Source organism: Cololabis saira, chromosome 23 (assembly GCF_033807715.1).
Source record: "Cololabis saira isolate AMF1-May2022 chromosome 23, fColSai1.1, whole genome shotgun sequence".
NCBI classification, from domain to species: domain Eukaryota; kingdom Metazoa; phylum Chordata; class Actinopteri; order Beloniformes; family Belonidae; genus Cololabis; species Cololabis saira.
Window position 1 is genome coordinate 22,436,527 of NC_084609.1, and position 17,471 is coordinate 22,453,997.

The following is a 17,471-nucleotide window of genomic DNA, read 5'->3' on the forward strand; positions in this document are numbered from 1 at the left end:
TATTGCAGCATGCCTTAATTTTCAAGATATGGGTTAGATGAAGAGTAAATTCTCATGACTACGATGAATATGAGTTGGTAAGCAAGCAAAGGTACAATGATCAGCTCATGATGTTCAACGAGCCTTATTTTAACATTACAAAGCATGCATAGTGTCAGATACTTGTATCATGGCCCTGAGGTGCAAAATACGAGTGGATTAAACATGTCTTTCCACTTGCATGTCCTCCATTATAATAGTAAACATGTCCAGATAAGCAGTCATTTTAAGCGTTTTAATAAGGAGGCCTTGGTACTAGAACTGAGATGCCACTTTTTAATTAGCTAAGGTAAGGAGGGGGTAGATTGCATGATGTTTTGGTCATTCTCTGTTTCATGGTTACTGCGTAAGCCACTAAGGGCCTCAGATTAAACTTCAACTCCTGCTGGTAGCACCACCGTTTCTGAAAGGCAAAAAGCCTGGATGCTGTGGTGCGCTTTGTCTTTGGATTAAACCACAAGGCATCAGTCTCTTCAAAAAGGTGCCAGCGTGAGCTCACCCCTCACTAACTCCTCATTTCCCAGACTCAGACCAGGACAAAAGCAGGAGCTGCTGAACCTCTGACCTCTGATTCTTTACCGGGGAGACCTCATGAGCCTTTTGTGTATCAGTAATACCTTGAGCCCCAGCAGGGTGTGAGCGCTGGCATAACTGAGGTAGAAACGGGTCACACACACTGTTCAGATATTTAAATTAAAAGCACTTTTTTTTCTCCTCGTAAATCTCTCAGCAATGCATCATTCAACTTTGTGTGACAGGCGCAGGCCTTTTTTTCCCCCCTTTAATCTGAAATCAGGTCTTCAATCAGCAGAACAAGCGCAACATCAATGAAACTACTAAGACACAAACTACGAAGCTCGCATTTCCTCTGCATGAAAACCTCTCCTTCTCCTCACGGCTTCATCGTGTTCAGGAGTCTTTTCTCACAGTTTTTAGCAAGAAACCTCCGTCTCGCTCCTCCATCAGGAGGCCCAGCTCCTTCAGTGCAGAGTAGTCGACCGGCCCGCGCTGCTCCAAGCCGGCAACCAGCTCCTGGTTCTGCGTGTTGTGTTCCAGGAGGTTCCGGATGGCAAAGATGGCCCACTGGCTGATAACTTAAGAGGTTGGTTAAGGAAAATGATGTCTGGGTTTCACTCGCACGTAAAGAAGCGCTGCAAAGGGACGGAAACATTCCTATAAATAATTTCCAGAAACTTTCCATACATGACTGGGGAAACAACACACAAATATTCAATGATGGACACGGCATCGTTCTCAAGAAAAGGCTTTGGAGCAGAGAAGACGGCAGCATTTCTGGATCGCGTTCACATGTGACTTGTTCTTTGCATTGACCTGTATTTATGTAGCCCATAATTTCCAGAGGTCTTCCTGAGCCCATGCAGTGATTTCCATTATAAAGTTATGTCTGTTTTAATGTAGCGGTGCCTGAGCCTCAAAGATATTGGGCCTTGGAGATTTAATTTCAACCATGTCCCTTCCACAACAACATTACTTCAGATTCTCGGAAAGTTTTGAAGATATCATGCACCGTGAAAGAAAAATATATTCAAAGGCTTTACACATTTTTTCTGAAACAGTTTCACAAATTGCACATGGAGGTTTTTCCCCAGAACAAACCCCCCTCTCTATATAATCAAAGATACAGAAATCTGATGACAATTCCCCTTTTTGGGGGAACTAAATTACCGGCCTATAATTAAAGCTGGACGCAACATTCATTATCAGCGGCAAACTCTCCAGCATCCTCAGTAAATGTTTTTTGTTAAATGTTAAAGGTCAGAAGGAGACGACCAAAACGATTCCTTGATATAAATAACCGTGGTTTAGATAAATGTCAAATTCAGGAACACAAACACAGATTGTTAAGTCTCCAGATCGTCATCTGCCAGTAAAAGGATACAAGGGTTGTTGCCGTCGATGTTGCAGTTATCCAGGATGAGGGGGATGCCTTCAAGTTCTCTCACCTAAGAAAAAACATTGATTTAAAATGTTTTTAAATTAAAATTACAAAAAAAAAAAAAATCACAATTTTATGGTTTTACATTTAATTTCCAATTATTTGATCACCCAAATCCAGGAACGGAAACTGCTGACATTTTTGTCCAAACAGAAAAAGCTCTGTTGTGGTATTAAGAGTGCGTGTACGCTGTGATGCAGTCAGATTATAAATAGAACAGTATTTATCATCATTAAATAACACTCTAGTTACACAACAAAGTTGACTATTTCCCATATTGCATGATAAAATTTTGCATATAAGAAAACTAAAAAAGAAAACAACAAGATTGCACACAAAGCAATATGCATCACTACATTTTGTATACATTGCATCAGGCGGACTCTCTGACGTATGTCAGGAAAGCCGCAGGTGTAACGGACCGAGCGTCTAGTGTTTCTAGCAGCACTTGGTTTAATCCATCAAGAAGACTCAAAGCATCAGCTGCATCAAACACAAATACGTTCTGCTTTTACACACAATAATGTCATTTACATTCTTCCTGAAGGCCAAAAAAACCTCAAATGTTCTGAATAAACAAATCTATGCAAGTTAACAAAAGTTAAAAACGTAAAATCTGATTCTTATGCAGTCTACTCCAGATAATAGTCACTTCTTCAGATATGTCAACATGCACTTACTTAAAGGAAACAGATACATTATAATTTGAAAAGATTAACAGAATTTTCAAGCGGCTCCAACAGAAAAGAAAAAAAAAACAATATATGAGGATGTCTTTAGCAGAGTCTCACATCCATGCGAGAGCAGCAGTGTGGTTGTGGTTGGTCCGAGACCACCACAACGGGGTGATCTGCTCTTTATCACGTGTCCGATTCTATAGGCTTAATTATTGTCTTTGCTTGCCATTGTTATTGTGGTTAACCCTCAAAACAGACTGGGGGGAGCAGCAGAACAACACAAAGTGCTGAGTTTCAGAAAATGGAAATGTCATTCGGACTGTCAGAGGAACGCGGTGCAGCGAGCACCTAGGTCTGCTGTTTCCACTTTCAGAGCAAACGCTGCTAACATCACGTCCATGCTCATAAAGGGATGACTAACAAGCAACTGGACGCCGAATTCAGCCCCGGTACAAGCCGTTCAGTGCCTTGCATGCATATCTGAAATTACAATCTCTTCTGAAGGTGAACACAGTGACATTCGGTTTACTGGAAGAGATCTCCGTGAAAACAGATACGGGGTGATTTCTGACAACTGACAGACCACAGATCAGCATCCATAAATATTATAGCGAGGCCAACTGAGGGTGGCCATCCCACAAGCATTCCTCAAATCTGTTTCTATTAAGTACAACTGAGTCCATAATGTGCCAAGGATACTGGGGAAGCCAACTCTTCTCCATCTGTTTCGTTATCTCTCAATGCTTCTTTTGCAAAGAGGCAGATGCTGACAGATGTCTGGGGAGTGAAGACGATAACATCTGTACAACGAGTGAGGGAGCTGTAGAGAGCAGCTAGAGTTGAAGCAACACCCTACTCCATAAGACATGTTCTCATTTGCAAGGCTCAGAAAAGATCTGTCACAGCAAATTCTGCATCGCTTTCAACTTTGAGCCCATTGTGTTCAACTGATTAAAAGAAAAATAAAGTGTTCAGGGATCCTCTCATCTGTTAGCTTCTGCTTATCTAAGATCGAGTCACGGGGGCAGCAGCCTCAGCAGAAAAGGCGCTGACCTGCATCTCCCCGTCCACCTCCTCCAGCTCCTCGAGGGGAATACCGAGGCCTTCCCACGCCAGCCCAGAGATGTAATCTCTCCAGCATCTCCTGGGTTTGTCTCGGGGCCTCCTCCCAGTTGAACATGCCCTAAATGCCTCCTGAGGGAGGCATACCAGGGGGGCATCCTCTCCAGATGCAAAAACCCCCTCAGCTGGCTGCTGCTGATGTGGAGGAGCAGAGACTTTACTCCGAGTTCCTCCCACATGGCTGAACTTCTAACCCCATCAATAAGGGGAGAGTCCGGCCACCCTGTGGAGGAAACATTTCAGTTTCCGCTTGCATCCGGGATCTTATTCCTTCCATCACTGCCCACAGTGTGGGACCACAGGTGAATTTTCCAAGTTAGGCACATTCACATCTGGGGAAAGACTTGCCTTTGGATGGATTGCTGGCCGCGTGATCAGGTGCTGCAGGCCATTGAAGAAGCCATCAATAAACATTCCAGCCACTTAAGGATGTCAGGGAAGAGGAGCAGACCCAGGTCCAGACCAAATCTGCAGTAGGCAAATGAACGCAGGAAGGCAAGGTACCAGGAGAGGGTGGAGTAGTGCTGAAGTTGGGGGTTGAAGGATCTACATGTTGCTTGAGATAACACGGGCTGCCAGGAGAAAGTTTTGAGTGATCCCAAGCCTCAGTACACCAATGAGGCTGCAGAAAATGAATCCTGGTTGTTGCAGCTAAAGACAAGTGAGCTGTGATTCAGTGCTGCTGGGACCAAAGTGGAGGTCTGATCGACCCTGGCTGGGTCCCCTGGGTGAGGGTTTATCATGTTAAAAGACCCAAAGCACCAATCCTGTTTCTGAATGACATAAACTCATATTTTAAATAGGGCTGGGCGATTTTGGACAAAAATAAAATCCCGATTTTTTTTCTCTGAAAACCCGATTTTCGATTTCGATTTCGATTTTTTGGGTAAAACTACAAAAGGCAATGGAATAAATTGTTTCAAATATTTTATCTTTATTTTTAAAGAAAAATAGCAAGCAAATTTCCCTATTGGGAATGAAGTGCAACTGAAAGATACTGTGAATCCTCCTTGGGTTTAGTAAAGTGACAACATTTACAATCTTCTTGACCAAAAAAAGATGACTAGACTAGATGCGAGAGGAAAATCGATTTTACGATTTTCCTTTTTTTAACATCGTCTTGATTAATAAATCCAATTTAGATTTAAAATCGATTAATCGCACAGCCCTAAGTTTAAACCATTAAGAGGTAACCAAACCAAGATGTATCTAGGATTCACAAGAGTTTCAAATCCAAAGACATCCTGCATGTGCTGGTTGGGGGTGGACTGTCAGCTGTGCTGTCCAACCCACCGACCACAGCAGAGCATCACTCCCATTTCCCCTCAGTGTCTGATCCAAGCAGCGTCAACCGCATGATCTGAGCTACAGTATGTGTGGCTTCGGTTGAAATATCAAATTACTGCTTGATACATTTACCAATCGTCGGCAGGTTAAATTGACCACAAATTCCTTCACTCATCCTCGTAATCAAATGTAATGCAATCCAAACCTTATTCTGGTTGCTGGTGTGGCTGTGGCAGAGGTTTCCAATGAGCCTGATGAGGTGGGCTTTGAAGCTGATGACAGGGGAGTAAGAGGACGGATCCTCATCTCCGTCTTCAGCAAAGGAGGAAAAATTCTGAGTGGTGCTGAAAATGTTCTTGCTGGCCTTCCCTATGGCATGCACCTGCTTCAGGAGCTCTGCAGAGAAAATGTTAGAAATGAGCGGAGAGAAAACAGAAGACAAAAAGAGTAAGAAAGTACAATAAAAAAACACTGTACCACAAATAAAACAAAATAACATACAATGATTCAATTATCATTTTAAACTAAAATGTCAAAACATGAGTCTAGTCACATTTTAGTGAATACTGCCACTCAGAATGGAAGAGGGTTGTAAAGGCATCCAAACTTTCTACTTTGCTGGTGACATGATGGAAATCTGGATCTTTGGAGCGGCAGCATCTATTCATATATCTTTATTTCTTTTTTTCTATTTACCGACTGTAGTCACAAGAAGGTCAAGGTGGTCCTGCAGGAACATGAACTGCTTGCGGTCTGAGGTCATCTCACACAACACGTCCAGCAGACTGATCACAGTCAGCGCCTCCTGCAGGACCTGCAGGGAATTACAACCAACAGGTGTCCAACAGTGTTTACAGATGAAACACGATTTGGTAAAATTAGTCAACAGTGTAATAGAAGCACCACATGGGAAGAAATAAAACTTAAGGATGTTTTGAGGGCATGCATCTGTTTTTGTGTCATTGATGTTTAGTGTGCGTACATCTTCACTGGAAGCAGAACCAGTAGCAAGTGTGAGCACGGCTCCACAACCCTGCTGGAAGGAACTGGCCAGGAAATGAGCCACACTCGTGTGGATGCCACACTCGTCTAGATCCTCTTCTCTCATCTGGGCCAGCAGCAGCTCCAACAGGGTAACTCTGTTAAAAAAGCAGAGACAAATGTGTGCGTCTATAAGACACATGTACCTTGGAAAGTCTGAATCACAGCTACCAACATCACAGGCCAGACTTGAGTAGCAGTACTGTCCCTTTCCCCACGCATCAAGATCCACTATGTTTTATGATATTTCTGCCATATGATAAAGAGAGCTACCTTTCATTGTGGCACATCTCAGAGTACATGCTCTCCACCAAAGCTGAAGACTTGAGGAAATGCTGGGTTACAGTGAGCACCCTAGAAATGAAGGCAAGGCAAGTTTATTTGTACAGCACATTTCATGTACAAGACAATTTAAAGTACATTACACACACAAAAAATTGAATAAAAGTATTACAAAGATCTTTGATAGCAAGGCGTACATTATTGTTACATTGGAAATCTGCTGTAAGTCCCTCAATTTCTATGTGGCTTAAGGATATGATGTCTTTTCTGAAACTTGAAAAAAATCAAGTAATCTAGTCGTGGAAGTACTGAAAGGTTCTATCAAAGATGGCAATATTTCATATCCCATGTTTCAAACTTAAAAGTGTTACCCACTCAGAGGTGCCTGTTAGTGCTTGGGACTCATTCAGGTGTTTTCATATACTTTTTCTTTCCTTTTTGCAATTGTATTTATGTGTGGGTGTGTATTTGCATTATGGTGTTTAGAGTAATAGTTTAGTGAGCTGTTTTCTTTTTTCTTTTATTTAATTTAATTTAATTTAATGTATTTATTTTTTGTTATTTTCTTTTTATTTATCTATTTTCTATTCTTTTTTTTGCGTAATTAATTCTTATCCTGCTATAATTTTATATCCATTTATTTTTATGTTTCTATGTTGGAGGGGATAAAAAAAAAAAGGGAAAAAAATCTTTGACTTGTGATTTTCTTTTAGTGATACTTGGTACACTACGGTCACTGAATGTAGTGATCTTTCTATTGTTTTTTTTTTCTTCGAAATAGTTATGAAGATGTATGTACCATTGTTACTTTGGCTATTGATCTCAATAACAAAAAAAAAAGTATTACAAAGAGTTTAAAAGCAGAATTAAAGAGGAACTATAGAGAGCATCCTGACGAGCTCCATCTCAGTCTGGGTAGCGCCTCGGACTGGATGTCCCTACAGAGGGGGGTGAGGACAGCGGAGAAAATCAGAGACTTCACTTCCTCCCCTCCAGGACACTGCAAGAAAACAGTCTTTGACATCACCAGACACCCCTCCCACCCTCACAGGGACTGTTCTCACTGCTGGCGTCTGGAAGAACAGTCGGCAGCCGGCGGAGCAGAACAGCCAGACTTATAAACAGCTTCTTCCCACATGCCATAAGACTGCCGAACCCTCTGTAACCATGACCCCACACCCCACCCATCCCCTCCTCTGCTCTTTCACACACCAACACAGGACCACCCCTCTCACTCAGGATCTCTACATACTACTGTGTAACATACATTACAAATGGACTATATGTGATCACCTTTCATTTGTGTCTTTGTGTAAATATATTTATCTTATTTGGTAAAACAAAAGGTAGCTACATATACAAATACACTGTGAAATTATATTTATGTTAATATCCTATATCCGTCCAGTATCTATCCATTCTGTATATATTAGGTCTCATATAGACAACTTACCATGTAATATTTCTATTATAGTTATCATCCACTGTGCAATTATATTTATCTTAGTTATACTATATTTTTCTTTGATATCTACCTATCCTTTTTTTTCCACTGTACATATTCACTTCTGTGCTATATTGTTATTGCTTTGAAATTTCATTTCTGATAAAAATCCGAATGACAAATAAAGTCTAAGTCAAAGTCAAAAGACAGACAGACAAACTAAAAAGGAGAAACCAGGAGATCAGAGATGTATTTTGGCTCTAGACCACTCAGATTTATAAACCAATAGCAGGATTTTATCCTGCTGAACAAATACTGAATAAACATCAAGAAAAACCAAAACAAACTCTTCCAGGAAATAAAGCATTCTTACCTTAAGTGCTAGGACAACATGTTAAACCAGAAATGTGAGGAAAGACAAAATGCATTGACTTGCAAATCATTTAAACCCAATATCTGACTGATTAAGACATAATTATTATTTATGTACTGTACTTATTTTGAAGTCATTTAACTCAAGCATTAAAAGAAAACATCCTGAAAGGACTGAAAAACTTTTTGACTTTTCACAGAGTTGGTGAAGCAGATAAAAAAAAAAAGTCGCTTTTAAAATAAAACAAGAAAAAATTTGCATTTATTTTGTAAAACATGTTATGTTTGCAGTTTCAACATGTGATATGTTGTCTTTGAATTATCTGATAATATAGGATTTTCTGCATCATTTGTACATTTTACACAGCATCTAAATTTGCTACTGCACACAACTATAAATCTTTTTATTCATCATAACAGCTACCACCACAAACACACACACTCACGTCCAGTCGAGGTCAGGTTGGGTTCTGCAGAGCTCCATCAACCTGAGCGCCAGCTTGATGTTCTGTGGCTTTGACAAGTCCTCCACCTTGGCCTCATCCAGACACGTGTGCAGAACCATACAGGTGTAGTCCACCACCTTCTCATCCTCCACACTCAGGAGCTGCCTGTTCACACATCCACAGTGTAAGGACGGATACTTGGATTTTAACCATAAAAGTTATAAGTGGTCCACAAATAGAATTAGGTACAAATGTTAAAAGCAAAGACTAACTTTAGCCTCGTATTTGCCATATTTGGACAATCGCAAATCAGGAAGAGTCAGGACATTATGGATAAATGCAGGATGGGGGAGAAACCATGCATTTTTTCTGGTAAGCCTCATTTCATTTGTTAATAAATGTCCACTTGCATTTCAGGCCGGAAACGTACGCCCCACCCCCCCCAAAAAAAAAGTTGTAAAGATGATAATTTGCTACAAGATGGAAGAAAAATATTACTATGTTATTTTTGAACTAGTGATGTCAGCAGGAGGTGATTGTAGTGATGATTTAGTTCATGAGCAGCATCTACTAAAGTTTAGTCTCGAAAGGAACAAAGATGTGCACGGAATCAGATGCCCACTTGGTCATGAAATATGAAAGAAAAGGATTTAAATGTTTATAAACAAACGCTTTCAGAGACGGATTGGCAGAGATTTTAGTATTTTCCCTTCTACAGCTCACATCATCTAACCATTCAAGGAATCTGGAGAAATTTTAACGCATAAAAAAGGGTCAGGGTGTAAGCCGGACATCTGTGACCCGTCATCTCTGTAATGGCAAGTATAAATAATCGCGTTAACCGCGCAGCCAAGGAATTACTTTGTCAAAAAAACACCACAAAATCAAGCTGCATTCACAAATACCACTTGTGAATTTACTGGGTTAAAACTTCATGTTAAACTTTTCCACAGGCAGCATCAACATCCCTGGGCTTGTGATAATGCCTACAAAAAAATGAAAAACAAATTATTATTATTATTTTTAAATCAGATGGTATCAGATGGTGCAGAGCTTTCACCAATATCAATACTCTTATCTTCAGCAGTATTACTGATTAATGGAACAATTCCAGCCCCAGACCAAGGAAAAATACAGTTATTACCCACTAAACTAAAAACCACATCTGTGTAAGAGTGGGGTTTTATCAGTGCCTTTGGTGAAACTTATTTACACAACTGTGATGGTAGATTTCATGCAGATAAGCACTTTTGGGGCTTTAAAGAAACACATACTTCCTTTAAGAACACATTTTCTTCAGAGATAACCACCCAGTTTTCAACAAGACGATACAAAACAGGCTTCAGCACACATTACAAAGGTCTGGCTGAGGAAAAAGAGGCTATGGTTGTTGGACTGGTCCGTCTCCAGTGCTGATCTATCCCCAACGGAGAATGTGTGGAACATTTTTAAATGAAAAATATAACGACGAGAGCCTCATACTGTTGCACAAACTAAGATGTGTTTACAGGACAAAGAGGTCAAAATACCAACTGAAACACTTTGTTGCCTGGTATTCTTAGTTGCACAATTGCTTTTAAGTGTTGTGAGTAGGGGTGGGCAAAAATATCGATATGGCAATATATCGCGATACTTTTCCAGCTAATTCAATATCGATATTCAAAATTTGAATATCGTTTTTTTTTTTTTATATTTTTTATCCCCGATTTTTTCCCCATTCTATCACCCAGTGCTCCTACCTAAGTGACAGTCCTGGGCATTGCCACTCTCTACCAACCCTGGGAGGGCCCTGCACTGAGCTCAGGTTTTATTTCACGTTTTATTTCATTTTATAATTTATTTTTTATATAACACAATTGCCTGTCCTTAAAAAATGAAAAATAATGGACAGAGGTTTATTTATTTATGGATTTATATCTATACTGACTGATCACTGTGCCTGTCCTTGGTTTTAGTACCATCTTTCTTGTGTTTATTATCATTTGCCACATAATTAAAGCAACCTCATACTAAATTTAATGTTAATTTCATATGATGTAAATAATATGAAAAACATATACAAATATGTTGTAACTTTAGCTTGTATAGTTATAATAAAACATTGTTTTGACTCAGTTTGTCCCATGAATTGTCACTATAATCTGATGAACGTGCAACTCAGATTTTAAGATCCATCACTATCATCTGATGTACATATATACAACTTGGATTTTAAGATGTTTAATGCATTTTTAAATTTTTTGGTGAACTATGTAGAATATAATAATCGGGATATCGCAATGTGTATCGTATCGTGGCTCAAGTATCGTGATGCGTATCGTATCGTGAGGTCCTTCCCAATACCCACCCCTAGTTGTGAGAGAGATAAAAGCTTTATTGCCTCAACTTTTCTTTGAATGTGTTGCAGGCCTGAAATGCAAAAATGTATGTATTTTAACAAATAAAATGAGAGTGACATGATTTGAGGAAAAAAAATACCGGTATGTATATTGGGTTCATACTATTGAAACAGAAGATTCACAGTTTTATTCATTTTTTTCTAAATCCCACATGTTTCTCATATGGTTGTAGTAGTTGTACAGTTGTCAATTATGACAATTTTATGATCTAAATCAAGCAATAGCTTTTTGTGTTGAAGATATGACTTGAACTCAGAACTTACAGGAGAATCTCAGGGAAGCTCAGCTGCCAAATGTCATCTTTACACATTTGATTTCCAACTCCCAAGTTACCAAGAAACTGAATCCCAGAACGAAGAGCTGAGCCACAGAGGAAAAGAGGAAGTTAACGACGTCCCACTGAAATGTAGAGTGCTTTTATTAGACATCCAACTTCAGACTTACGCTCAAATGCGGCATCCTGGCTCCCAAAATCTGAAGCCTGAAGCAAACTCAAGAGCTTGAGAGACACGTCAATGAAACCCAGTTCCCTAGATTTATATGAGAAAAAAAAGAGGAAGATAGAGAGGTTGCGTGAGTAACGTTGCATGTTTTTCTTGTTTTGCAAAAAAGTAAAAGACATTCCTATTATAAAACTGATATTTTTTATTTTTAAGCTCACAGGCACAGAAGTTAAGTTGCTGTCAATAGTAATTTATTCTTGCTGGGTCACTCATCGGTGCTACTGTTATTACCTTTTTGAATCTCTTGGTCGCCTTTGTCAGGATGTTCAGTGCAACTATATGGGCCAGTTCAACTAGTTTTGATATTCAATTCATTTTTATTTACATAGCATCTATTACAACAGAAGTTGTCTCTAGGCCAGGGGTCTTTAACCCTGGTCCTCGAGATCTACGGTCCTGCATGCTTTATATGCTACACCGTGATACAAGGAGCTGTGTCAACAACAGAACTGTCCAGACCTTGATAACAAGCTAATGAGGATTTAATTAGTTAATTAGAATCAGGTGTGCTGAGGCCGCGAAACATCCAAAACATGCGGTAGACACAGTAGATCTTGGTGACCACTGCTAGGCGCTTTCCAGAGACCCAGAACATGACCCCGAGCAATTATTACATAAAAAGTGGCAGGTAAAAAAAACTCCCCTAGTGGGAGAAAACCCTTAAACCAAACAGTGGCAAGTAGGGTTGCCAACTCCCTGAAAAATAAATAAGGGACACCTCATCTTCACCCTTCCTGGCGTGAGGAATTTTTTTAGCCCCTTTTTTTGTGAGTGAAACAATTTTTTAACTATTTGACTCGAACCTGAATTGAATTAGATGCATATTTTTGAACGCCATGAACATATGGAAAACAAATTATTATCCAGCTAGTATCTTTCTTAAACAGAAACCTGTCCTGCTTAACTTAAAATTTTATAAATGAATATAAAACAATAGAAAGAAAGCAGAACATCCATTCTGTAAGGTGCAATAACAAAAGTGCAAACAGAAAGTCTGTAGAAAACTTGTAAACATATTTGTGCCTCAAAGGCCATGACTGTAGGCTACAGTTGTAGTAAAACAGAAAAACAGCTCAATACCATTTTCCATTTGCATTTTATGACTATTTTTGACTCTCACAGTAATACGGGACAAAGTGCGTCCCTTTTCAGCTCAATATATGACACGTACTTTAGTTTATAAATACGGGATGATTCCATTTTTCAAGGGACAGTTGGCAACCCTAGTGGCAAGGAATGTGTGTAAGACAATATGCAAGAGCCACAAATGAACACACTGTTACTGAAATTGATGACTGCAAGAGTCATTCAAACCTACTTTGGCCAGTTTCTGTCAATAGCAGAAACCTGAGACCAGGAGAGCTTGATGTCACTTTCTAAAAGTCATCAAAAATCCCTTCATATTAAATTGAAACAGATACTTGGGGTTGACAACTGCCACCTCCTTCAAGCTGCATTGGACCTACAACTACCTGAGCAGGTTTTGGTTGCGTTTGCTCTGGACGCAGGAGTTTCTCTGAGCCCTGAAGCACTCTGCAGTCAGCTGCAGCTGCAGACCATCACTGTCCCTCTGAGCATCCTGCAGCTCCTCCTGCAGCTCCTCCTGCAGCCTGGCCAGGACCCCCAGCAGGCTGGAGAAGGTCTCCTGCTCCACGGCATCCCTGAGAACACAAGAAAACACAACAGAAAAGTTTAAAGCAAGATTATTGCTCTCAGTTTGAAGAAAACGGAGGCACCTACAATCGGTGCTTGGATCAAGGCTATGGCACTGTGGGTCAATGGAGAAAATAACATATACATTAAAGAACAAACTCGGGATGTACGAGGAAATCTGGGAACCATTTGATCAATTTATTAAAAAAGGAGATATAGGGGTGCTTCTACGGGAGGAAAATGCAGGGCAGGATACCTACATTTCAGAGTAGTGGTGAACCTCGGAAGGATTTTGGAGGGCGACAGTAAAAGTGTAATTTTTGGTTATTTGTTTAGTTTATGTATATCTTTAATTTGCTAAAGGTACCATCGGACTGTATTTACAATAGTATCGTATGTTATTTTGTAGTAATTTTGGATCTTATAACAAGAGAGATGTAAAGAGAGAAGGGATGTGGGTTGGGATGAGGGGGGGGGGTTAAGACTGTTAAGTCAGAAATAGATGTGAAATGTCCTTTATTATAATATTCTGTGTGTGAATGAAAAATCAATAAAGATAGTTAAAAAAGTCTACTACACTCCCTATAGATGAAATAAATTTAATAGTGCGGTCTCTGCCATGTGCCAAAGATGTAAAATAAATACTGGAAATCTCTGGAACTGTCCTATTATAGATGCTTTCTGGAAATAGGTGATCAAAACAATCTCTGACATTTTAAAATCCCATATTCTTGATCCTAAAGTCTGGATACTGGGAGATATCAGTTCGCTAAACATGACTGTAGCAGGTCGAGTGCTACGGGGCCCGACCGACAGGATAGAGGAGGACACGGAGTTTCAGTGCAGGAACCTTTTATTTGACCCAACACACAGGACACACGTGCTTCAGCTTCTCCAACAGCAGCAGGCCCTTCTCCCAGCAGAGCCATGCCGTATGAAGGCAGGCAGGGTGGAGAGGTTGATTGGACACACCTGTGACCCAATCAACCAGAGTGGCTGCACCTCCACCCTGCCACAATGACTTATCATAAAAAGTATTTCATTCTGCTTGCAGGCACCGCAGCAAAAAATTGTATTCTAAAAAACTGGAAATCAGGAAAAAACCCCAGCACCCAAACAGTGGATCAATGAACTTGGATCATATAGTACTCCAGAAAAAATACTGTATTCCGTTAGAAAAAAAACTAGAGACTTTGACCTTATTTGGGGACCTTTTTTGGATTTTTTGCCTTTATTGAACTATTGAACTGAATCATCTACTATATTAATGAATGTGTTTATGCAGGACTTGATTATTAAATTTATTATTCATTTGTTCCAATATTGATAGACATATGTGAAAAGAAGTTAAATGATCTTGAATGATGTAATCTATTGACCCTATGAGGGAGGGAAGGGGGGTGTGGTGTTATTTTTTTTTTTATTTACTTATTTATTAATTTTTTCTTATTTTCTTTCTCTTATTATTATTTATTTATTTTGGTTTAATTAATGTTATGAAAAGTTAAAAAAAGGGGGAGGGTATTGATAATTATATTGTTATTGTAAATCTTATTTTTTTCTTTTTTTAATTATTTTTTTATTGCCCTCAATAAAGATATCTATAGAAAAAAAAAAAAAGTTTAAAGCTGCAGGATGAGACGTTCAGTGTGATTAATGATATGCTGATTGCTGCCCTCAATAACCAGTCAAAACAACTGTAAAACCACAACTATAACGACTGCCACTTCGTGGCACTTCAGCAGGACAAATCATTCGTCTTTTGTGAGTGTATTTCCAAGTATATAGGTTTTTATATCTATTATATCTGAGGAAAAACAGAAATTAGATGTTTTCTTGATCTCTTATCTGACACACCGTTAGCTTAGCCTCATAGCTCACATTCAATTTCCTATCAAAAGAGAGGCAAACATCTCAAACCATACCTGTATTCTTCATCTCGCAGCGCAGCTGTAAACGTCTTTAACACCTGCAGATGTGCGGGGCTGTGTTTATCTTTCAAAACCCCTGCGATGGACGCGGAGATGTCCATGTTGTTGCCCGCTGTAGCTGCCATGTTTCCCTGCGTCACGCCTGTGGGCGGGGCCTCCGCGGCGGCTCTAACACGCTATTGGCTGAACCCAGAAAGGGGGCGGAGCCAAACCATGTGCTGCTGTTCCCAGTCAAACAATGGACGGTCATGCATAAACCATTTATGGCTTTTATGCAGTTTAATACTTTTACTCCATTACATCTCAGCAGAGGTGGGTAGAGTAGCCAAAAATTGTACTCAAGTAAAAGTACTGTTACTTCAGAATAATATGACTCAAGTAGAAGTAAAAAGTAGTCATCCAAATAATTACTTGAGTAAAAGTAAAAAAGTACTTGGTGAAAAAACTACTCAAGTAGCCTACTGAGTAACTGTTGAGTAATGTCTGATTTATTTTTTTAACACAACCAGCAATTGAATTTAAACTGTGCATGTGTACAAAAAGGGAATACAAATGACAGGTCAAGGCAGGTCAATTACTGATAACATGCAAGTAACTTTCAATAGATGCAAAAGAAGGAGTTTGTGCCCTCAGCTTCTAATGCTTGCCGTCTACAGTATACAAGGACTAATCCAGGAGCCAAGGATGCTTTTCCAAGCCAAGGATACTGATATTTTTCAATATCAGTAATCAACTTGTGCATTCATTTACAACCAGCCCTTTAATTACACTTTTTCTACACATGTAAAGTCACAATGACCTTGATTCATTGGTAGGGACCCTATGCACACTTCCACTTAAGTGGAACGACATTTTTAAATCTGGTCAGAAGCTTAAAATAACATTTAATTTTAACATAGCTCCATTGCAAACACATATTCTATTCTATGCTTTGATTTGCTCCAAAACAACATTTTACACTCATAACCATCCAGTAATACAGCTGGGGTTGATTTAACTCTAGAGACGGGGTTGGGTGTGAGCACCAGCCGCTGATCTGACCATGAAGCCTTCTCACTGTGATCTGAAGCTGGTCCAAACCAGATCATGCAGCAGGAGATTGATCTGAAGCACAACACCAAATTTATGTCCGCATGACTGATAAGTAAATTAACATTTTGGATTGACCTAGTCAACGCCCATACTTCAACCCAAAGAAATGCTTCGCTGGGACCTTAAGAGAGCTTTATTTTTTATTGCTTTCTAGCAAGAAGTTATTCAGAATGTACATCAAAGTCTGTTCCTTAATGTATGTCCCATTAAATTAGGTCCAACATTTTACAATTTTGTACACATAACGATCCAAAAATCTCAAAACATTTGCAACAACGCCATGAGAAAGGTTTTTGTGATTTCTATATAACATATTGAATTTAAGATCAGAGCTTCACTTGGTTGTCCTCACGTTTTCCCCAGAGGCCAGGGACAGCACGACGGTGGTCAAAGACGGCTCTGAGCTGAGGACAGCTGATTACGAATGGTAGGAGGAACCCACCTCAAGCAATTTGTCGGCTTTAAGATGAGGCCTTCAAAGAAGCACACATTCCCATTATAGAAATCCCATTATTCATTCTCGGAGCAACTGGAAATACCCTTTGCAAGCTGGAAGTGGTACAGCACGATGGGGAATCTGAGGAGCCAGTTTACAGGAAAAACAGGACATCCCATCAGATTTTAGTCATTCTGGAAACCTCAGTTATGTTAACTAGAAGATCGCTGGTTTAGTCTGGTGTGGCAGACGATTTAGCTCAGAAAAACAGAAAAGAACATAATCATCCACACAAAGTCTTTATTATTTACAGATGGTTGGAGAGTCTGCCAGCACAAAACACAATCAGCGTTGTCAAAAGCACGAACATAAATGCCGCATATTGGATTTTGTCTGTCAAAACAGAAGAAATTGTACAAAAATCAAGAAGTTTTACAAGTTATGCAAAGGCATATCATAGTGGAGCTTGTTCCAATGAACCGAACTGAACCTAAGTGAAGTATGCCATGATGACAGGTCATCATTAGCACGCTTTTAATCACCCTCCTCATTAGACTCTGTTGTTCTGCATGTTGCAACACATCTGACTCATGTGGACACTAAAATGTCCAATACAAGGAAATAGTCTAGCTCTTGTAGTGCAGCCGCCTCAAAGCTAGAAGTATCTGGGTTCAATTCTCGCCGGGGACGCTGTGGGCGCTGAATGCGTGTTTACTTCCTCATGTCCTCAGCACCCACACCCTGGGTGGGGTTGGCGAAAGGGCCTTGGTGTGTGGAGTTTGCATGTTCT

General features: G+C 39.8%; 1 protein-coding gene across 1 annotated transcript; it reads right to left on the bottom strand.

Annotated features, from left to right (window-relative positions):
* Nucleotide 1: 1 nt before the first annotated feature.
* On the bottom strand, nt 2-15,290 carry atxn10 (ataxin 10). The gene is made up of 11 exons (XM_061714187.1): nt 15,148-15,290; nt 13,042-13,230; nt 11,511-11,596; nt 11,330-11,426; nt 8,668-8,832; nt 6,397-6,477; nt 6,065-6,221; nt 5,779-5,896; nt 5,288-5,478; nt 1,940-2,003; nt 2-1,133 (listed from the first exon to the last, which is right to left on the bottom strand). Exons 1-11 carry the CDS (start codon nt 15,276-15,278, stop codon nt 949-951), a joined length of 1,464 nt encoding a protein of 487 aa, XP_061570171.1. The 5' UTR covers nt 15,279-15,290; the 3' UTR covers nt 2-948.
* Nucleotides 15,291-17,471: the final 2,181 nt, after the last annotated feature.

Coding starts and splice junctions, on each gene's coding strand:
- atxn10 (XM_061714187.1), bottom strand. CDS start 15,278: ATGGCAGCTACAGCGGGCAACAACATGGACATCTCCGCGTCCATCGCA. Junction 11,427..11,510: donor CCAGGATGCCGCATTTGAGC/GTAAGTCTGAAG, acceptor TCTGTGGCTCAG/CTCTTCGTTCTGGGATTCAG. Junction 2,004..5,287: donor ACACCAGCAACCAGAATAAG/GTTTGGATTGCA, acceptor GTTTTTTCTTAG/GTGAGAGAACTTGAAGGCAT.